The sequence below is a fragment of the Balaenoptera musculus genome, chromosome 5, assembly GCF_009873245.2.
Source record: "Balaenoptera musculus isolate JJ_BM4_2016_0621 chromosome 5, mBalMus1.pri.v3, whole genome shotgun sequence".
Taxonomy (NCBI): domain Eukaryota; kingdom Metazoa; phylum Chordata; class Mammalia; order Artiodactyla; family Balaenopteridae; genus Balaenoptera; species Balaenoptera musculus.
The window spans coordinates 54199876-54223769 of NC_045789.1; the positions used below are offsets into that span (position 1 = coordinate 54199876).

Consider the following 23894-nt stretch of genomic DNA (forward strand, 5'->3'; position numbering starts at 1 on the left):
TATGTTATACAAAAAAGAAGAGAGTTTCCTTTTTATAAATAGAAAATGGTGCTTGAACAAGCATAGTGTCTTATTTTACTAGAATCTCTCAAATTATCAAATAATGGGAATGACAATAGAGAAAATATATAATTTTTTAATATAAAAATTAGTTTTTGCGTTGATTTTGGGTGTTAAAATCTGAGTTGTGAATGATGAGCAGTATTTTTTTCATTTTATAATCAAGATCTATCTATGTATTTAATTTTAGAAACATCTTAGGATATAAAAACAGGTTCCCTAATTTGAAGTTTTTATAGATGACAAATTTGGCACTGTCTTTTTTGTTAACCTTTATTACAAAACAGGTAAAGTTTGAGAATTTTTTGCTCTTTTGATCTTGTTTGATTATTTAACATCCCTTTTTATTATAAAATAATGCTTATTTTCAGTCTTCTTTTTTATGAAGGTCAAAATATTTAAGTCAGTAAAAGAAACAATTTAGTCAGTCAAGTAAATTTGCTCTTCAGAAATTTTTTTCACTTTGTTGTCCTACAACTCATTGAGAATCTTAGTAAACTAAGAAATGTCATGAACAGAAAAGTAATTAAAGCATACTTTTGTATAGTTATGTAGTGGCATAGTTAACCAAATGACCTCACCTATCCAAATACAAAGAACTAAGTAACAGGGTCTCTCATGAACTAAAATTTATGTGATAAGATTCATTCACTGACCTTTGTGCATTTTACTTATAAAAGAACTGTTAAAGCCTGTTTGTTTTACACTTCTAACAAAGTTTACAGTTTGTATGTATGAATGCTAATAGCACTGAGAAGTAAAAACATGTCCGTCTAACAGTAGATGCATTCGTTCAAGCTGAATGATCTATAGATACTTAGTGTCAGAGCCAGTACTCCCAAATAAACTATGATAGCACCTGAAATGACACCAGTGATTTAAAAATGATCGCTAACTCTAAAAGAAAAGAAAGAGTACTCTTTTTATAAAACTGAAACATATATAATTTTTTAAATATTTCCATCCAGAAATGGTAAAATTTTTTAAAGATTTTAGTATCAAAATATTGATATTAAGTTACCATACCTCTGAGAGTTCATATTCTGTAGAACTTGGATTTCTAATATTTTACTGAATGTGTTCTCATTTTTTTTCTAGGCACTTACTTGATTCAAACCTCATTACTAGGGAAAAATGTACTTTTAATTAGACTTTTAACTAATATTTTAAGAATTACAAAGCACTTAGCTATAAAATAGAGGTTGTTTATATTTTTATTAATAATGTATGAATTATTCTAATGTGCATTACTAAATGCAGCATGACCACAATGAATGTAATTTCCACAAATTAAAAATGAAAACTGGTCTCATTATGTTATTCTTCATATAAAAAATGTTTTAAGTTCAATCATGGTCTATTTTTCCTGTTTACCATTTATTTCTTCTGTTTTTATATGTTATTTGTCTAGAAACCTAAAAGCTATACTGCTGCTGATGCAACCCTGAAAATAAATCCTCAATTAAAGATAGATGCACACTTGAACAAAGTATGTCCAGCCACTGAGGTGATTTACAATGATGAGTTCTATACTAAGCAGGATATAATTATTACAGCATTAGATAATGTGGAAGCCAGGAGATATGTAGACAGGTATGTTCTTGAAATTCAGGTTCATAGAAATTGTCTTTCTTTTGTTTTCACTTCATTTCTCATACCTATTTATGGAAAAGTTACTGAATTTTCTGATTATTCTTTATGTTCCTATTATAGTTCTCCTCGAACCCAAGCCTTTTGATGATTTCCCATTAGAGACAGGATAAAATTAAAAATCTTTAAAATGGCCTAAATGTTTGTCATAGAGTATCTGCCACCTGTCCACCACTCCAGCTTAAAATTTACTATTTCTCCCTGGCTCCCCTTATTCTAGCCACACATTCTTTCTTTCAGTTCTTACAGTGGGGGCATCTAACACTTTTCACCTCAGGGACTTGTACATGCACTCTTTCAACCTCAGGAAATTATGTTTATCTTGTTCTAAAACTCCTGACCTCAAATCTGCTTACTTACTCTTCACTTCCTTTAGTTTTTTCTCTCATCCTTTCAGTTTCAGCCTGAATGTCTTTATTCAAACAGACTTTCTTTAACCCCTGAATTCTAAATTAGATCCTCCTAAGATAATCTTTCACAGCACTCATTTTTCTTTCATATCACTTATTTTTTATTGACATGCACATTTATTTAATATTTGTTTCCTCACTAAATCATTTATTCAGTTATTATTTATTTTCCCATCACTCTATCCTCAGTGCCCAATACATGGTGTCATTCAGTAAGTATTTGTTAAATAAGTAGATGAATAAATGACTATGATGTATACACCTTACATAATCTTTCTTATATCTTTGTATGACTCTCTAATGTTAGGGTGCTAGAGCAGATTTATTAGCAGGAAAATTTACCAGTTGAGAGTACGGTGGAAAGTTTGTAAACTTGAGCAGAGAAAGGCAAGAAAGAAACTTTAAGAAATTAAAGTGTGTTGAATATAGGTATCATAAGTATTGAGAAAGAAGGTTTGGGATGAAGAAAATGTTGAAAAGATATAGTGAGGTAGAACTTATAGTCAGAAAATAACCAAAGAAGAAATAGAAAACAGGAAAAGAAAGGGTAACACATTAAGAGTTAACCCAGAGGAAAAAAAGTTGAAGCCCAAAATTTGATAGGAGGTTTTATTTTGTTTTTTCTTTTTTCTTATTGAAGTATAGTTGATTTACAATGTTGTGGCAATCTCTGCTGTACAGCAGTGACTCAGTTATTCACATAGAGACATTCGTTTTTTGTATTCTTTTCCATTATGGTTTATCACAGGGTATTGAATATAGTTCCCTGTGCTACACATTAGGACCTTGTTTATCCATTCTGTGTAGGAGTTTTAGAACAAGATAAACGTAATGTGTCTTGTTCTAAAACTACCAAACTTTGGGAATGGAAGGTAGAGACAAAAATTGCTAGGGTGAGCAACAAAGTTTGTGGGAGGAAGGGGATGGTAATAATAAATGGGTTGTTTGGTGGTCATGTATCTGTTTCCTAAAGTGTTATATCCAAGAAGTGATCAACATGTGAAATGGTCAGTAGAAATTGGTAAGTTGTCCTCTGCTTACATTGTTACTGCTCACTTTTATGTTTGTTACCCATTTTCTTTTCACATAGCCGTTGCTTAGCAAATCTACGGCCCCTCTTAGATTCTGGAACAATGGGCACTAAGGGACACACTGAAGTTATTGTACCTCATTTAACTGAATCCTATAATAGTCATGTAAGTGAACCAGTTTTTTAAAGTAAATATCTCTTCTTTATATCTCATCATTTTTATATCTCATGGTTTATTTCTCTTCATTAGTCAGCAAATTTGGTTTAGCATTCCTAATCCCTTCTGTTTTTGATCTGCCAATGATGTCTGTGCATATGTGTATAGACATTTTTTTAAATGTAGCTGAACTTATTTTTTTAATCATCAAAATTTTGTTTCCGGTCTTTCTGGAATATTATTCTTGTGTTTACTGTTTGTTTCTCAGAGCTGCTTGATTAGTTTTTAGCAACCTTTGAACTGGTGACCCACCCAAAATCTTACTGAAGACTCAGTTTCTCCATATGAGGGACCAAGCCATTTATAACCATATATTTTATACAAGTGACAGGTGTAACTTTTTTTTTAACCTCCACAAGTGATTTTGAGATACTGCCAAATTTGAAAATCACTGGTCTAAGAAATGTAGGCTTGGGGATTTAAAAAAGAAGGTCAACCCAAGTTGTAAAATTGAAAGAAGAATATTATTTTACAAGCATAAATATCCCTTTATTTAATGGATATGTTTGGTTTAGAAAATTTTTTAAATTTTAATAAAATTTGTTTTCCCCTTTACTCTCATGCAATCAGAAGTTTATATAATAAAAACACTATAATAGACAAAATTGATAAGTTTGATTTGAAGGAAATTAGGTGGAGAAAATCATGATATGCTGGGATCATACTAGAAGATTTTCAAAGTAGGGGATGTTACAAAATTCTGAAAGTTCCCTTGATTCTCTCATTCTGCCACATCTTTCCCTTCTCCTATACATATATTCTCTAACTTCATACTCAGAAAAACTAGAATTGAATACTCCATCTGGCTTTCCTTTTTGGTTTATAAAATATTCCGTGGTATTTTATAGATCAACACACTAAAATAAAATCTCTAAGTAAAAAGATACAAAGTGAGTTGTTTTAGATTGGGTAAGCCAATAAGACTAAATGTACCAAATGTACCCTTTAAGAGAATATGGATTTCTTCAATGGTACTTTTTCACATGACACAACATGGACATTTGCCATTTATTTAATACACAATTTCTGCAAGAAACTATACCAACCATCAAGAACATACGATTCCTGCTTACAAATATTTTTTCTCCCTGGAGAAAGAAACTCACGGTATGTGGGCACTATATTGGGAATTCTTGAATTACTTTTCAAAATGTGGAATATTTAAAGTGTTAAATGTCACCTTAATACTTGGAGAAAAAAAAAAAGGTAATTATATATGATAGTCTGCTATATGAGTACTACATGATACCAAAGGAGTGCACAGATAATAAGTGACAATAGAATTCGTGATTGTTGTTACATTGCTATAAACACGTGGGTTAAGTGTCAAAAGAATAAACTTTTCCTCTTAATGTGTAGGAGAAAGAAGATTAAAAAATGTTGGATTTATTTTATTTTTGAATTTTATTTTTTAATGGTCTTAAAACACTCAAGTAAATTCATTCCATAAAAAATTATCATTGCTTCTCTTAACTGTTGTCATATTTTATAAAATAGCGGGATCCCCCAGAAGAGGAAATACCATTTTGTACCCTAAAATCCTTTCCAGCTGCTATTGAACACACTATACAATGGGCAAGAGATAAGGTAATAAAGATATTTTTTAAGAAATTTTTCTTTGAAGTAGGAAAGATGATATTTCCAACTTTTTTTTTAATTTTTGAATTTTATTTTATTTATTTTTTTATACAGCAGGTTCTTATTAGTCATCAATTTTATACACATCAGTGTATACATGTCAATCCCAATTGCCCAATTCATCAGATCTTTCCAACTTTTAAACATACTTTTATTTGTAATGTGTTTTCCTCTTTTCCCTTATAGTTTGAAAGTTCCTTTTCCTACAAGCCTTCGTTGTTTAACAAATTTTGGCAAACCTATCCATCTGCAGAAGTAGTCTTAAAGGTAAAAATCAATACACTTTTTTTTTTAATTGAAGTATAGTTGATTTACAATGTTGTGGTAATTTCTTCTGTACGGCAAAATGATTCAGTTGTATGTATATACATTCTTTTTCATATTCTTTTCCATTATGGTTTATCACAGGATTTTGAGTTTAGTTCCTTGTCTTATACAGTAGAACCTTGTCGTTTATCCATTCTGTATATAGTAGTTTGCATCTGCTAACTCCGACACTTTATGTCAGTGTAATCTTATTTTCAAGTTGCCTATAAATAGTTTACCTCAAACAGAGATTATACATTAATATTGTATATAGTAAGTATATGGGGAATCTCGAAGTTAGCAGGTCACAAATAACCCTTCATTTTTAATTTGGTCAAACTATATGGAGTTGCAAATATTTTACCATGTTTGACTCACAGAACAGCAATTCATATGGTTCAACCTAATAAGAATTTGATAAATGATAAGAGAGCTACAAATAATAAAACAGATTGTTAAGCTCTTTGGAAAAAACTGAGGTAAGTTTTAGTGAAAATTTCAGGAGTAGGAATGGTCTCAGATTTATTAGTCTCATGGTGAGGGCAACTTCAAAGCTGTTTTTTCACTTTCCTGTAATCCTACACTAAAAAGGCCAACTTTTTAGTGTAAAATATTATTCATAGCACTTCATATAGTAAGTACATATATAGTACTAACTTACCACTAGCAAGACATGAGGATAACTTGGGAGATAAGAAACTTTAGAGTTAACATTTTACATGCTATCTTTTCCCATTTCCCCTCCAGAAAAGAAAAGAAAGAGGGAAAGTAGAAAGACGAGGACAGGGAGCTTGAGGTGAAAATAATAAAATCATAAGACACATGAGCTGGCACTTCAAACTTTGGCTGACATTTCCTGGGAATATGTGCGTGTGTGTTTGTGTGATTAATTGGACATGTATTTGCTTTGTTTTCTTTTTTCCTCTCATTCTAGAAGATACAAACTGGACACAGTTTAGAAGGCTGTTTTCAAGTTATTAAGTTACTTAGCAAAAGACCTAGAAATTGGTCCCACTGTGTAGAATTAGCAAGATTAAAGTTTGAAAAATATTTTAACCATAAGGTAAGTGTACATTATAAAACATTAAGAAAAAGTCTAAACTTGGCTCATTTAATTACTATGAAATTAATTTCATTGACCTGAAATGTGTGCTCTTTCTTTCAGGAAGCTTTTCAGAAATTAGTAAGTTAACTGAGAACAAGTGAAGGGCACACAACTAATTTCTCCCTGAATATTACTGATTAAAGAATGCATTTAAACTCCACCCATTGGCTTGTCAGTTATACATTTAACTAATCCTTGTCTTTCTGTGTACAAAATGGGTTTTAATAAAATAGGGGTTCCTTCTAGAGAAGAAGGAATACATTTAATCAGTAATCATAAAGAAGTTTGTTGTTCAGAGTAAAGCAAGAGACTGAGAGAATAGAGATTCCATCAGAAATTTTGTTGGAATTTTGCCTTCCCCATATATATCTAATAATCACATTTTGTCTGTTTCCTCATTGTAAAATGGGAGTAATAAATTGGTGCCTGACTCATAGCATAGTGGTGAGGATCAAATGAGTTAATACATGCAAAGTCTTTAGCATAGAACCTGGTCCATCCCATAAATATTTAGTGAAATATTAGCTGTTATTCTTACTCCAGTTACATACAGAAGTTTGAATGTGTCCTGCACTCTGTTTAGTCTCTCCCTCTCTTTAGGCTCTTACCTATTGGAATATAAAATAAGCTCATCTTTTTAAAGTCTTTAAATTATACTTATTCCTGTTTTTCACTTCCTTTTTTGCTCTGCTTCTTGGAAAAGTGGTCTATACTAACTGTTGCCATGTCTTCATCCAGTAAATGTGTCTTCTTTCCCCACGACTATTGAAATTATTCTTACCATGACTATCAATGACCTCATGTTTCAAAATCTACAGAACTCTTTTTTGTCCTTATCTTCTATGGGTTTTTTAACTTTTTTTTATTGTGGAAAAATTCAACCACAGAAATAATAGAGAAAATAGCATATAATTAATATCCATGTATTCCTCATATATTTGTCACCCAGGTTTAACAATTACCAGCTCATAGAAAATCTTATTTCATCTATAATCCCACCTAATATACCCTCCCCCTAGATGGTTTTGAAGCAAATCTCAAGCAGCATATCATTTCAAAATATAAAATACTATGTATTTTTACTGTTTTTTTTTTTGCTTGTTTTAAGGATTAGCTCTTTGAAAGGAGCAGAATGATATGTAAAATATGCCACCATTTGTGTAAAAGGGATAAAATAATCTATATTCATGTTTGCCATAGATACAAAAAAAAGAAAAAAATCTATAAGTGTTGATAAAAAATAGCAATAGAGATTATTCCGAGTTGGGGTGGGGGGCAGTGACAGGAGAATGGACAGATTGAGTACAACGGTGACTGGAAGACTTCACTGTATATCTTTTTATGTATGTTGTTTTTTGGTTTTTTTTTACTTCATTTAATATTAAGTAGTGATTTTTTTAAATTCTATTTTTTCTTTAGGCTCTTCAGCTTCTTCACTGTTTCCCTCTGGACACACGATTAAAAGATGGCAGTAAGTATATATCAGTGTTGAGAAGAAAGTTTAATGCAATTTATTACTGACTGCTGACACTGAAAATAATATTTTGTATTTTGTATTTTGTTAGGTTTGTTTTGGCAGTCACCAAAAAGGCCCCCCTCTCCATTAAAATTTGATCTAAATGAACCTTTGTAAGTATATATATCCAGTTTTATATACATCCTTCATTGTAAACTTCTTAACTGTATAGGTTTACACTGCAGGGTGAAAACTGCAGTCTCTTTAATGTTAAATTATTGCATCCCTGTTAATCTAAGAGTTAGCATAGCATTTTGGCCAACAAAGCCAGCCACAGTTCTTCTCCCCACACATAGGTGAATCTATTTATTTACATGGTAAATAATCTTATTATTTTTGTCTTCTCTAAAGTACAACCAAAGTGTCATCTCCTTGACTTTATTCATTAAAAAAGTAAAATGAAGACAGATGTTTTCCTATTTAATGAAGTCAGTATATAAGAAACTTTAGTTAAATGGGGGAAAATGATCACTACTAAATAACTCCCTAAATAATCTCAGGTTAATTTTCAAAGGAGTTGATCTTTGAGTAAATACCTGTATATCCTATCTATATTAGATATGCATTTTATACACAAACACACTTATATGTATATATTTTAATTAAACACTTACCTTGTTAACCTTCCTTTCAACAAGTAATTCTGTGCTTAGTTTTTTCCTCTGGTGCTTATTCTAGTCATCTTATCCTGATTGCTGCTTCTTTTTTTTTAATACATTTATTTATTTATTTATTTTTGGCTGCACTGGGGCTTTGTTGCTGCGCTCGGGCTTTCTCTAGTTGTGGTGAGCGGGGGCTACTCTTCGTTGTGGTGCGCGGGCTTCTCATTGCGGTGGCTTCTCTTGTTGCAGAGCATGGGCTCTAGGTGCACGGGCTTCAGTAGTTGTGGCTCTAGAGCACAGGCTCAGTAGTTGTGGCGCCTGGGCTTAGTTACTCCGCGGCATGTGGGATCTTCCCGGACCAGGGCTCGAACCCATGTCCCCTGCACTGGCAGGTGGATTCTTAACCACTGCGCCACCAGGGAAGCCCTGATTGCTTCTATAAAACTTACCTTTTTTGTTTTTAAACAAACTCATTTGCTTAGTTTGAACTTATTGTACACTCTTTAAAACCAAGTTTGTAATATTTTCTTATGAATTAAAATGAATTTTCTTTCAATAATTTTTCTACTTCTGGCCACTTCTTTTCCCAAAGTAGTCTTGATCACTACCTGAATATTAGTGCTTATGAGGATAAACATGTGATGTTTTTTCTTTTATAGCTTCTACAATGCCTTGGTCTACACCAGAATTTCATTGCCTAACTTTAAAAAAAATAATCCTGTAACAAAAATTCTGTAATTACTTATCTTCAGCATTTTAAAGGCTATAGTTTCTGGTAAACATCTTTGAAACCGTGCATTCACACTTTATTTTTTAATTTCAAAAGGCACTTCAGTTTCCTTCTGAATGCTGCAAAATTATATGCTACAGTCTATTGCATTCCATTTACAGAAGAGGTAAGATATTCTTCAAGCCCTAACAAGTAATAGAAAAGGTTAGAATTAGATGACTTAGCTAGTTGCATCATCAAAATGTGTTTTATGTTATAAGAATCGTTCTTCGATATAAACTTCTCATTTTGTTGTAGTGTTGCCCATTCTAATAAAGCAGAAGCTAAAATCTCATTGCAGCATCACTAAGTAGAAGAAAGTCACTTTTTTTTCTGAACTTAAGTAGTAAAACAAATATTTGTAAAAGCAGTCTTACTTTATTTTTAAAACATTTATAACCTACTAACTTTAATTATTGTAATTACTCTGAAAACCCAAAGTGACCTATTTCATAACAATTTTAAAATATTTCTTAGTGATTCTGTTTGTTAACATTTGTTTGGCTAATTTTTGTGAAATTAACCTGCTTTTCAGGAGATTTGAAAATGCTACCCTACATTGAAATTTCTTAACTTTTATCATTTTTACCTTTTCTCTTAGACATCGTCTTCATTGACTCATATGTAAAGGGATCTAATACAGTTTTATTTGAAAGGCAGGTCTGCATTAGTGAATTTTCCTTCTCAAATGCATAATAGAGCTAAATAAATTGCTATACTTTTAGGTACTAGGCTGAATGGGAAATATGAGCCAGATCCATAACTAGAATTGGCTATTTTGGATCTAGATAAAAATGCCTGTTGTACATTAATCCCTTTTGGAATTAACACGCAGTAAAATATACCATAAATATCTGGTAAAAATAGTGGCATTCAGTTGGGTATTCTTTTTGTGAAAAGAGTGATAATTTTGTGATGAGTTGTAGGTGACCTCAAAAGCACTGTGTCTCAGTTTTTCCTAAGTAGATTCTTAATAATAAACATGTATGTAGCCTTAAATTCATCTAAGTTTATCCTGAACCATTTAAATATTTTCCTGCTTCCAAAGGTATGAATTCCATTTACTGTGAGTCAATGTATATTGAGTGTAACTTTCCGCAGGGAACTTTGTAAAACAATGAAGAGATAGTTCCTGATCTCAAGGCACTCTGTCTGATACAACCAGTCCTAAAACTACCTTTTTAAAAATTTGTGGATGGACTTCCCTGGCAGTCCAGTGGTTAAGACTCCGTGCTCTCAGTGCAGGGGGCATGGGTTCGATCCCTGGTCGGGGAAGATCCCACCTGCTGCATGGCACGGCCAAAAAAAAAAAAAATTTGTGGAAAGAACTAAGATTTCATGTTTGTTAACTAACAAGTACTTTTTTACACACACAACACCCCCACTTCCCAGCCTTTGTGGATGGTATTTCTATATAAATAAAAGTAAATGTCACAAACAGATGTGGTCTAAACAGTTATATCATAAATTATTCAAATATTTCGTATGATAAAGGACCTTTTTTAGGTTGTTTTTAAGGTTTAGAATTCAGAATTTTAAGAATATGCTGATAAAATTACTGTTTTAAAAACCAGGACTTATCAGCAGATACCCTGTTGAATATTCTTTCCGAAGTAAAGATTCAGGAATTCAAACCTTCCAACAAGGTATGTGTACAAGTTCATTCATTTAGCAAATAGTTATTGAACTTCTGCTTGTGTCAAGTCTCATTCTAAACCTGGAGAAGCCCATAGGAACAAAACAAAATTCTTGTTCTTGTGCAAGTTGGGCCAGAGGCAGACTATAAAAAAAAGTGCCAATAATTATGTAATATTGCATTATGGGCATAAGTGCTAATAAGAAAAAATAAAACAGGGAAAACAAAGGGTGATGGAGCTGGTGTCATCTTATATGAGATAAAAGGGGAAAGCTTCTCTGATATGGTAACATTCGAGCAGAAGCCTGAAGGAAGTGAGGGAGTGAGCCATACTGTTATCTGGTGAAAGAGCAGTACAGACGGCAGGAACAAGTTCAGAGAAAGGCCTTGAAAGACTTTGAAGGCCAGAATTTTTCTGGAGGAGAATATGCAAGAGGAGAGTGGGAGATAGCGAGATTGGAGAGGTAGTGAGGGTTATAAGTACTTCATGTATTATTATGAGATAAGAAGCCAGTTGAGGATTTTAAGCAGAGGACACAACCTGACATATTTAAAAGGATGACCCTAGCAATTGTGTTAAGAATGATTAGGACATGAGAGAGGAAGCAGAAATAGCTATTAGGTTATAGGCAAGCAATCCCACTACTGGGCATATACCCTGAGAACACCAGAATTCAAAAAGAGTCATGTACCAAAATGTTCATTGCAGCTCTATTTACAATAGCCAGGACATGGAAGCAACCGAAGTGTCCATCAACAGATGAATGGATAAAGAACATGTGGCACATATATACAATGGAATATTACTCAGCCATAAAAAGAAATGAAATTGAGTTATTTGTAGTGAGGTGGATGGACCTAGAGTCTGTCATACAGAGTGAAGTAAGTCAGAAAGAGAAAAACAAATACCATATGCTAACACATATATATGGAATCTAAAAAAAAAAAAAAAAAGTCATGAAGAACCTAGGGGAAAGACGGGAATAAAGACACAGACTTACTAGAGAATGGACTTGAGGATATGGGGAGGGGAAGGGTAAGCTGTGACAAAGTGAGAGAGTGGCATGGACATATATACACTACCAAATGTAAAACAGATAGCTAGTGGGAAGCAGCCACATAGCACAGGGAGATCAACTCGGTGCTTTGTGACCACCTAGAGGGGTGGGATAGGGAGGGTGGGAGGGAGGGAGACGCAAAAGGGAAGAGATATGGGAACATATGTATATGTATAACTGATTCACTTTGTTATAAAGCAGAAACTAACACACCATTTTAAAGCAATTATACTCCAATAAAGATGTAAAAAAAAAAAAAAGATGATGGTAGTTTGAATGAACCATCAAACAGGGGTAGTGGGTAACAGGGAAGTTGTGGTAAGAGGTTGGATATTGTGCACATTTTGCAGTAGCCCTGACAGGATTTGTAAGGAATTGATTTGAGTGTGTAAGAAAAAAAGATTATTTTCTTAGTTGAAAAAAAGAAGCAAGCTTAATCACTCCGAGTGACAGGGAGAAGATAGAAGAAGTTTGAGCAGAGAAAAAAAAGATGTGAAATAATTGCCTAGGGGAGTGGGAAAAGTGGGAAATTAGAAGATGTTGTAGAATTTCGAGATAATATTTAAGATCCACTTAATGTTAATTCCACTTAATGTATTCCACTACATGTGGCTGGAGAAAAGGCATTTAGCTGCTTGGGTGCTACTGTAGAATAGCTGGTAAATCGGATTGTAACAAGGGTTGTGATTTTGTCAGGCAAATATGTTAGAAGGAGAAAGGGAGTATTAATAAAGATGGAACATGAAATTTAGGCAGGGTAAATAAAAAAGTTTGAAAATACTAAATATTTTTCTTTTTCACATGTTCATTATGTGCCTTTTCATATGCACTCTAAAAAATAAACCACAGAACAACCTGCTGTTCCCTTTACCTTTAGCTATACTGGAAAATGTGGAGTAATGAGTGCCTCCCTGCAAAATTCAAGTAGGAAGTGGTGTGTGCAGTCTTCCACTCTGCATTTTTATTTTAGGGGCAAGGAAAACTTGTAGGCAGTTCATTTTGTGCAAGTAAATAGGTTTTCTGAATGAAATGTTCATGACTTGTAGTTTATCAAGAACAAAAGTACAGAAAGGAAAAACAAAATTCCTATATAAAGAAGATTCCTAGCCCATGTTTCTAATGGGCAAAACTGCTAGACAAAAGCCAAGGAAATATGCATCAATAACTTTACAGGTCTCTACTGCTCTTCAATATGTTTTCTAGCTTGAATTGCTTCTTTCTGTGTCGAAGTTTTGGCGTCATAAATTACCCTGAGCAATTTTAACATGACTTATGAGCTTTTTCACCACTCCTTGAAGCAGTTCCCACTGAAGCTTCAGCGTCTGGCACTCCTAGTTAAAAGATGCCACAGCCAAAAAATATCAACTACACATTCTGGCAAATAAAAATTACGGCTTCCCTGACTCCTTAATATTTCTCAAATATTTATAATCATATTTAATATGTAAAAATGTGAATTGAATGTGTTTCTTTAATAAGAAATAGTATTTTAATGATGATGTGTAGCTAGTTTCTTGGTTTGAGAATATTAACTTCACTGCCCTTGTGTTTAATAAGTAATTTCTTAAAGATAAATTACTTATATGTGCTGCCCTAAGCATGCAACTATATGAAGGAAGACATATTCTTTGGGATAGAACTTCTTTTCAGCAGTCAATAAATATTTAAAAGATGCCCATATTATATATTTTGTGGATTTCTTCAATTTCTTTGGAGACAGAAGACAGCTCTGCACTAGTTAGAGGTATATAATTTGGTTTGAAGTTGATTTGTCAGAATCACAAACTGTTGATTAACATTAACTTTATTTTAGTGTGGAATTTTAAGAGAGAGTTGTATGAACTTAGATCTTATAAACTATTCAGGAGTATTTTTAACACCCACTATGAGCGGTTTATTTTAGATATATTGAGGTTATCTCAGTGAACAAGATAAAATCCCTGTTCTCATAGAGTTTACATGTCAATGTGAGGCAGTAGATAATAAATATGTAAATAACATAATATTACTTAACAATAGAAGGTGTAAAATACATTGGACCATAATGATTAATAATCTAATTAAACCAATAGAATGTTTTCGCTTTGTGACTTATTTGATAAAAACAGATTTGTTAGTCAAACTTAGGTGTAGGATGTGATATCATTAATGAATACACATACATATATTTAAAGGTTGTTCAAACAGATGAAACTGCAAGGAAACCAGACCATGTTCCTGTTAGCAGTGAAGATGAGAGGAATGCTGTTTTCCAACTGGAAAAGGCTATTTCATCTAGTGAAGCTACCGCAAGTAAGGGGAAATCTTTATAAAAATGTTTTGAACTAAAGGGATTTTTATTTTCACTAAGCTGTACACTCAGAAGGTTGTGGGATTAAATCATAACAACAACAATAATAATGATATTACTTGATTCCATGATCATATGAAAGTCACTGTTCATCTTTAACTGTGACTAAATTCATAACTTTCTCCACCATTTCCCTACCGTAGAAGACTGAAATGTAAGTCTGCTTTGTTTTTGCTGTTCTGATTGTTTTAGTTCTTGAGATTCTATTGTGTGATTCCTTTTTAACTTATGGCTAGCATAATGAAGAACACATGGAGTCCTTTGGAGACTAACCCTGAGATCCAGTGAAATCACTTTAGGAAAAAATATCATAGACAGATTTCTTCTTGGCTTCTTAGTCTCCATAATTACACACAGGGAATACAAACCTGACCTATGTACACCCTTGCTAAATGGTCTTAAATATAGGGAAACTGAACTTTTAATTCCTTAAAAACAGATCTGTATTAGCTCATGTTTTTAGACCCGCTCAGCACCTTTCTACTACATAAATCAGCAGTTTCCAAACTTTTGAGATTTTACACAAAGACCAGTAAAATTCAGGAGAAAAGCCTAGATTAGCCAACTATTTATTTTGCAAGTAAAAGGTTTATATCCTAAGTTAATAATTATAATTCTAGAAAAAACATATTACCATTTCTTACTTTCTCATTTCATCACAGATTAAACTACACCTGTCTACAGAATGATTTGGGGAACCACTAATCTGGAAATCTTTCATAAAGACACTTATTTTTATTTGACCAATATACCCTATTCTTAGTTATCAGAGGTAAAATGTTTCAGAGTAGTATTTATGAAATCAATTTTTGAACAGTACCCAGTGTTGACTTTTTTATTGTAAGCCACTTAATAGCAGATGTACATGGCTTTCTTATTTTTATGTTTTTTTAGAAAGGTTTTTTTTTTAAATATTAAAACTTCTAATTCAGTGGTTTTAAAGCCATCATTTTCATATCCTTCAGTAACTTCAGTTCCCTGGATGTTGTTGTTGTTGTATTTTTCAGTCATTTGCAAACCTAAACAAAAAGGAATCTTTAACAGTAGTGAACCCACACTGCCTTGCTTTTTACCTAGTAAAGCCTTTATCACTTAGTAGGAAACTTTGTTTTTCTGGTTGTTGTCATCAGGTGACCTTCAGATGGCAGCGCTTTCATTTGAAAAAGATGATGATCGTAATGGACACATAGATTTCATCACAGCTGCATCAAATCTTCGTGCCAAAATGTATAACATTGAACCAGCTGACCGTTTGAAAACAAAACGCATAGCAGGTAGAATTATACCTGCTATAGCAACATCCACTGCTGCAGTTTCTGGCTTGGTGAGATTATGATTCTTTGAAAATGCTTGTTATTCATTGCTTCTTTTCTGTCTTCCCTATTACACCACCCCAAACCATTCACTCAGAGATCTTAGAGAAGGAGGGATACATATTGATCTTATAATTTAAAATTGTAAGATATTTCTGAAAATACAGTAATCTGTATTTTGAACTTTTACAGATAATACAGACATTTTAATGTAAAAAAATAAGCTCTGTCAAGATAGAGTATAACTTTTCTTACAGACAATAATCCTCTTCATCATCTTTGTATCCTCTGTACAATCCAAATGCTCTATTTTTCTTGAATAAAATGAACTACCCTAATCTTTACTCTTTGATTATATTGGATTTTAGTTCTTTGTCTTAAAATAAATGTAATTTCTGTTAGTGATTTGGATTTCTTTAAATTTAGTCTTTCCTTAATGATTTAGAATCTTTAGGATGGCCCTAGTTATTATACCGTACTGTAGTGTTATTCTTAGAAGCTATGTAATTATTGTTCCTATTATTAAATGATTTTAGACTGCTGTATTGCTTGACTTCTGATATCTGCTTTCAAAGTAGGAAGATTACATGGTCAAATTAATTAGAGGCTTATAAGAAATTTATATTACTCCAGTCCAATAGCTGCTTTTATTCTCTACACAGAAATGCTTGAGAAGAATTCAGGAAAATTATATAGATGCAATTAAAGTCATGAATAGTTTTAGGCTATTTATATAATCAGATCACCTTCTTTTATCTAGGTTGCATTGGAGATGATCAAAGTAGCTGGTGACTATCCATTTGAAGCTTACAAAAATTGTTTCTTTAACTTAGCCATTCCAATTATAGTGTTTACAGAGACATCTGAAGTAAGAAAAACTGAAATCAGGTATGCATGAAGGTGTGTTTCTCTTGCATAATGAGAATGAAATAATTTTTTTACCTTTTAAAAGGGAAAAATAATAGCTTTATTGCTCCTTTTCTCCAATATATATAAACTCTTCCATCACTTCATGATGAGGTCAAAACCCCATCTTCATGTAGCATTTCTTTTTTTTCTTTTTTCTTTTTTATTGTATAATTGACATACAGCATTAAATTAGTTTCAAGTGTACAACACAATGATTCAACACTGGTATATGCTGTGAAATGATTACCATAATAAGCCCAGTCACCATCCATTATCATACATAGTTACAGAATTTTTTTTTCTGATGATGAGAACATTTAGGATTCACTCACTCAGCAACTTTCAAATATGCAGTAGAGTATCATTAACTATAGTCACCATGCTTCACATTATATATCGATGATTTACTCATCTTAAAACCAGAAGTTTGTACCTTTTGACTCCCTTTATCCATTTGCCCACCCTCACCATCTGTTTCTGGCACTATCAGTGTTCTCTATATCTATGAGCTTGGGATTTTTTTGGTTTTGGTCTGGTTGGTTGGTTGAGTTTTTTGTGGGATTTGTTTGTTTTAGATTCCACATATACATGAGATGATAAGGTATCTGTCTTTCTCTGTCTGACTTATTTCACTTAGCGTAACGTCTTCAAGGTCCATCCATGTTGTCACAAATGGCAGGATTTCATTCCTTTTATGGCTGTATAATACTTCATTATATATAGAACCACACTTTCTTTATCCATTCATCAGTGGACACTTAGATTGATTCCATGTCTTAGGTATTACAGGTAATGCTGCAGTGAACATGGGAGTACAGATATCTTTTCAAGTTAGTGTTTGCATTTTCTTTGGATAAATACCCAGGAGTGGAATTGCTAGATCATATGATAGTTCTGTTTTTAATTTTTTAAAGAACCTACATACTGCTTTCCATAGTGGCTGTATCATTTTTACATTCCCACCAAGAATGTACAAGAGTTCCAGTTCCTTCACATCCTTGTCAACACTTGTTGTCTTCTGTTTTTTGATGATAGCCATCCTAACAAGTGTGCGGTGATATCTCATTGTGGTTTCGATTTGTATTTCCCTGATAATTAGTGATAATTAAGCATCTTTTCATGTACCTGTTGGCCATCTGTATGTCTGCTTTGGAAAAATGTCTGTTCAGGTCCTCTGCGTATTTTATTATTGGATTGTTTGGGTTTTTTGCTGTAGAGTTGTATGTATTTGTTATATATTTTGGATATTAACCCCTTACCAGATTTATGATTTGCAAATATTTTCTCCCAGTCTGTAGGTTGCCTTTTCAGTTTGTTAGTGGTTTTCTTTGCTGTGCAGAAGATTTTTAGTTTGATGTAGTCCCACTTGTTTATTTTTGCTTTTGTTGCCTTTGCTTTTGGTGTCAAATCTAAAAAATCATCACCAAAACCAGTGTCAAGGAGCTTACCACCTAAGTTTTCTTCTAGGAGTTTTATGGTTTCAGGTCTTACATTCAAGTCTTCAGTCTATTCTGAGGTAATTTTTGTGTGTGGTGTAAGATAGGAGTCCAATTTCATTCTTTTGCATGTAGCATGAAGCATTGCTGACTAAACTAGCCATAGAACTCTCACAACACATAATGTGCCACACTGTTTAGCATTGTACTTTCTATGGTTTCATCTATGTCTGCCTAATTCAGATTAATTAGAAGCCATTCTAGTGTCTGACTAATGGATAATGAGATTAAGAATCTAGTTCCAAAAGTTGTATGACAAAGCAAATCAATTCCCCTGGACTTCCATTTTTCAATTTTTCAATTGGTAACAACCAAAAATTTGAAAACTATTACCTTGGCAAGAGTGTGAGAAAGCACTCTCATACATTACTGATGAGAGTATAAAATAATATAACCCATATTAAGGCAAATATAGCACTATATTTCAAACTTGCAAATACATTTGCACTCATCTCAAATGATATATGTACAGGATATTCATTCTGGCATTGTTTATCATAGCCAAAGATTGGAACAACCTAAGTGTCTCGTAATAGGAGACTGGAACATCCACACAGTGAAACTCATGCAACTGTTTAAAGAGAGAAATGGAACTCTCTTGCTAAGACATACTGATCTATAATAAGACACTGGAAAGATAAACAAGGTACTGATGAAAGTGGTTACCTGTGTGGTGTGATGGGGAAGTAAGATGGAATTATGGAATATTTTGTTATATTTTCCTTTTTTATTCCCACATTAATATCTAGCTAAATCACAAATAGTGGACTTCTGGGGTTTTTTATTATTAGTAAAGGGAAGAAAATTTAAATGTTTTTGTTCTGAATATTTTTCTACAACAGAAATGGAATATCATTTACAATTTGGGACAGATGGATTATACATGGAAAAGAAGAGTTCACCCTCTTGGATTTCATAAATGCAGTCAAAGTGAGACAATTATTCATTAGTTACTTTGAGTCTGTTAGTTTTATACATAATTTCATTAGAGGTTTTTATAAATATTATTTAGCAGGAGTTTTCTCTCTTTTTACTGGTTGTAAAACATTGTCATTCAGCATTTTATATTTGGGTGGAGCTTTGATTGTTTCTCTTTTGGGTATTCACTTTTAGGAGAAGTACGGAATTGAGCCAACAATGGTGGTACAGGGAGTCAAAATGCTTTATGTTCCTGTAATGCCTGGTCATGCAAAAAGATTGAAGTTAACGTAAGTATTGAACATTATATGCAAGAGATTCTCAAAAGTTGAAATATAAGTTGGATGCACACTAGAAAATTAAATATAGAGGTTATTGAAGTTCAGATAAAAATATGTGATTTACTCCTATCTAATGGCAGTAATAAAGACAGTGAATCTGCCAAGCTCCACAGGCTACCTATCAAGTGAGATTTATAGGATTATAATACCCTTGTGAGTTTATTATCGTTCAGGGTCAGCTTATAAGCTAATAGGCTTAGAAACCTGATTTGGTCAATATACCAAGTAAAAGTAGATCCACCTCTTATATGCAAACACATAAGGACTAGGCTTGTGAGACTGAAGTGTTTTTTTAAAATGCCGAATTGTTATTTTCATTTATTCAACAGATTTTTTTAAAGAATGCCTGCTATGTACCAGGTACTTTTGTAAACATTAGGGATACAGCAGTGAGCAAAGCAGAGTCCCTGCCCTGCTCGAGGAGTTTGCATAACAATTAAATATGTATGTCAGATGGTGATAAGTGCTGTGGAAAAATAAAGCAGAATAAGGGGGTGTTAAGTTGCTACAGTATATTGGGCAATCTAGGTATTCCCTCTGCCTGTCATTTTTTTTTTTTTTTGGTTAAAGATTTATTTATTTATTTTATACTTATTTTTGGCTGTGTTGGGTCTTTGTTGCTGCGTGTAGGCTTTCTCTAGTTGTGGCGAGAGGAGGCTACTCTTCATTGCGCTGCGCGTGCTTCTCATTACGGTGGCTTCTCTTGCGGAGCACAGGCTCTAGGCATGCGGGCTTCAGTAGTTATGGCTCGTGGGCTCAGTAGTTGTGGCTCACGGGCTCTAGAGCACAGGCTCAGTAGTTGTGGCGCACAGGCTTAGTTGCTCCGAGGCATGTGGGATCTTTCCGGACCAGGGCTCGAACCCGTGTCCCCTGCATTGGCAAGCAGATTCTTAACCACTGCGCCACTAGGGAAGTCCCTGCCTGTCATATTCTGATGTGAAAGGCTGACATTTGAGCAGAGACCTAAAGGAAGAGAGGGAGGAAAACAGCCCGTCTTTACAGTGGTCTGCAAGGCCCTAAATTATCTAGTTCCCACTTACCCTTCCAAGTTCCTTTCATACTTCTCTCTCCTTGCTCACAATATTCCAGTTATACTGGCCTCCTTACTTTTCCTTGAACATTCCAGTCTCCAACATGCGACCTTTGCTCTAGTTTTTCCCTCTGCTTGCAACTCTTTCTGAGATGGCCATCTGACTAACTCTCACCTCTGGTCTTTGCACTTCCTGAAGAGGCCTCTCTGAACCCTATTTAATACTGCATCCTGTCTGGTACCCCAGCCTAGCATGCCTAATCCCTTTTACACTACTCTACTTTTCCTCTTTCTCATAGCATTTATCACTGTCTAACAGTTACTGTATTATTTATTGTCTCTCCCCTCCCACCAATATAAGCTTCATTCACAAGGGCAGGGATCTATATTTGATATATTCATTTTTTAAAAGCATTTCTCACATTTTAGGTTTTTTTCTGTGGAGTTTTTGGTTTTTGTTTTTGTTTTTAAATAAGTGGTCTGTATTCCTTATCATTACCAGCAAAGGTAAAAATTGATTAACTGTTAGGTAAAAGAATGTCTTGATTTTAGAGCTTTTAGTAAAGAAAATAATTATATGAAAGCAGGTGAATTATTAGATTTAAAAATAAATTTAAACAAGCCCAGATTCTTTGGACAACATTATCACCAAATCACTCTTTCATTTTACAGAATTTACCAAATCATTTTCCTTGCTTATTTTTCCTTAGAATGCATAAACTTGTGAAACCTTCTACTGAAAAGAAATATGTGGATCTTACTGTGTCATTTGCTCCAGATACTGATGGAGATGAAGATTTACCTGGACCTCCAGTAAGATACTACTTTAGTCATGACACTGATTAACAGAAGTTGTCTTAAATTTAGGACTACTTGATTTTGGAAAGAATGCACTTATTCAGGAGCTTAAAAAGTCAGCTCATAACGCTATGGATTTCTCTTTGATGAAGCCTTAATTTAAGGGAAACATCAGTAAAAAACTACAGTGAAGAATTGTAAAGCATTTTGAAGCATAGTATACACATGTGTAGTGCTTCATATGTGGATGTGCCCACAAGCAACTTCAAACTGGAATGCTGTTTTACAATGCTTACCAAAAAATTGTGTATTAACCTCTTTGGATGAAAAGAAGGAAAAAAATATGTATCTAAGACCAGAAGAAATAAAAGATCAAGAAATTGAAAATAACAAATGCAACTATCCAAAAAGTTTAATCCCATTTTATGAAATTCTTTTTGTTTAGTATCTGAGGCCCATTTTTCTATACAAACAGTGTTTGGCTTCCTGCACCTCTCATGATGAGGCTTTGAATTTAACACCAATGGAGGAGGGATGGTAGCAGTGGATGAAGAGTAGTTACTCTTAAAACTTTAAAAGTTACAGTTTACTGACATGTTACCTCTGCTGATTTAACCAGAGTTTGTTATATCACTGTCTCCCCAAAATCAGGATCTTTTCTGATAGCACCAGTGTTGTAAGTCATGAGCACATCAGATGACAGGTGTTAACTGGGACTAAATGTTAACAATAGCATATGGACTCTGACAACCTGCTTAGAGAATCCATGAATGTGAACAGATAAATATGGCTAGTCATTTGATTCTTTAGTATGCCTTCTAGTGTGGCTATTTTATTTATTTGGAACTCTAAACCTGATTGTCATAGTATATAAGACTAAAAGGTTTTGTAAAGGGAGTGTCCTTAGAAGTAGATGAAAAGTAGAAATTAAAAAATTATCACTAGTTGAGTCTTGATTTTTTTTTCTTCCAGCAGCCTAATGGACAGAAAAAATAATAATAAATTAATATTTTATTTTAAAGGGAAATGTATTATTTAATTCTACATTCCCAGAAAGGGAGTTGACAAAGATAAAAATTTATTTTTTTAGGTCTTTACTGATAGAAACTTTCTGTTTTCTGATATGAGCTATTGCATAGGTTCATAGAAATGCTTTCATTAAAATAACATAAAGTGTACTCAACACTGTAAACTCAGTGAAAACAGCAAGTGTTTCTTTTATTTCCAAGGCTGTCATGCATTCTAAAGCAATTGGCATTTTGTAACCACAGAAAGTCATTTCCCTCTAGCTGCTTTTCTTCTGCTCTTCTGTTCAAACCATTAATAGGTACTTTGATAAATTAAAAACTAGATTCACATCAGTATTACTCCAGTTTGGTATCTTTTTATATTCTCTACCTAACTTTCCTTTTATTCCACTTACAAATAGTTTAAATTACTTAGCCAACCAGCTGTATTGTTTCATTCTTTTGTAAAAGTATCATCCAATTGGGAAAATATATTTAGGAGTGGAGGGTGAATTTGTATGATTAAAGGGTAGTCTGTGTTGGAGGTGAGGATAAGTGGACAGGATAAGTTTAAAGGAAATGGCTACCTTTGAAATAAGCAATTAATTTTGGTTCGTCATATCCTACCCTCTCCTATCATGTATATTGCAAATATAATGCTTAAAATTAATATTACTTAAAATTGAATCCAGGAATATCAAAGTTCTATGGTTTGGAACTTTAGAGGCCAGCAGCAGTAAAAGCACTTTCCTATAAGAAGTCTGTTCCCACTTTTTTGTTTTGTGCTCTATGACAATAACTGATATTTTCCAGGTAGCCATTCAGTAATTCTCAACTATGATCTAGTAGCTTGCTTATATTTGATCTAAATCTCCACATCTCTTCAGAAGTAAATTTAGAACAAAACCGTGCTATCAATTCTTATTTATAGAGATCAGAGCTTTAGCAGATATAAATAAAATCAGTAAGGATTAAGTTCATTTTGTGATTAAATCTGAAACCATTTTGTCATTGCTTTTTTTTCTGTAACGGTTATTGCCATTAGTTTCTTCTGTATAGTTCTAGTAGGCTGGAAAGCCAGCGTGAATTTAATGACAGTTCTTTTTCATTATCTGTTTTATTTCTGTACCATGAGATCAGTGCTGGTGATTGAAATACCAGGTACAAAAATTAATGATTTGATTTTGTATGGTACCACTGAGTGATTTTTTACTTATTAAAAATAAATTAAGAAATTTGACGATATCTTTGTAAATTCTGTTCCGTAGTTGACTCCAGAGATTCCAATTTTATTATTCATTTTGTGAGTAGTGTTGCTTTGGTGTTTCCTAGTTTTCAAGTTTTGCAATCATGGAGATAGAACACTCACTGGATATGGAGAGACATTACTTCAAAGTGCTTTTAGCTCCTGGAAATTCTTTTAAAACAATTGAGAAATTGTAAAACCTAGAAGATCTGGTAAATCCCAGACTGTTGGTTGGGGATTTCCGAAGTCCATTCCTTTTTAGAGTTCACAGCAGTATGTTACACATCTATAAGTTCCTCTAAATTGTCCCAAAGAACTTGGATGTAGATGTGTATCTTATTTTTATTTTTTATGTATCATGGCACTCCTGGTGGTGCCAGTGACAAGACATAAAAACGTCAGCAGTGTTTAGAGTCCACTATTTTTATAATTAGTAAAATGAAGACAGAAAGAAAATTGTTCTCTTGAGATCTTGAGGGAAATATTCTC

At 33.3% G+C, this 23894-nt stretch overlaps 1 protein-coding gene across 2 annotated transcripts in view; it reads left to right on the forward strand.

Moving 5' to 3' along the window:
- UBA6 (ubiquitin like modifier activating enzyme 6) overlaps window positions 1–23404 on the forward strand; it is an 83930-nt gene extending 60526 nt beyond the window's left edge. Inside the window, exons 17-31 of one of the 2 annotated variants that reach the window (XM_036853098.1) lie at window positions 1472–1653; window positions 3211–3316; window positions 4865–4954; window positions 5192–5272; window positions 6246–6374; window positions 7836–7887; window positions 7982–8045; window positions 9361–9430; window positions 10878–10949; window positions 14172–14289; window positions 15478–15671; window positions 16421–16548; window positions 18908–18995; window positions 19179–19273; window positions 21065–23394. In XM_036853098.1, the coding sequence (XP_036708993.1) occupies window positions 1472–1653; window positions 3211–3316; window positions 4865–4954; window positions 5192–5272; window positions 6246–6374; window positions 7836–7887; window positions 7982–8045; window positions 9361–9430; window positions 10878–10949; window positions 14172–14289; window positions 15478–15671; window positions 16421–16548; window positions 18908–18995; window positions 19179–19273; window positions 21065–21200 (1605 nt within the window). In that variant the 3' untranslated portion in view covers window positions 21201–23394. Of the gene's footprint in view, window positions 1–1471; window positions 1654–3210; window positions 3317–4864; window positions 4955–5191; window positions 5273–6245; window positions 6375–7835; window positions 7888–7981; window positions 8046–9360; window positions 9431–10877; window positions 10950–14171; window positions 14290–15477; window positions 15672–16420; window positions 16549–18907; window positions 18996–19178; window positions 19274–21064 lie in introns of both variants that reach the window. The other variant, XM_036853097.1, reaches the window with a different exon arrangement.
- The last annotated feature ends 490 nt before the right edge of the window (window positions 23405–23894 follow it).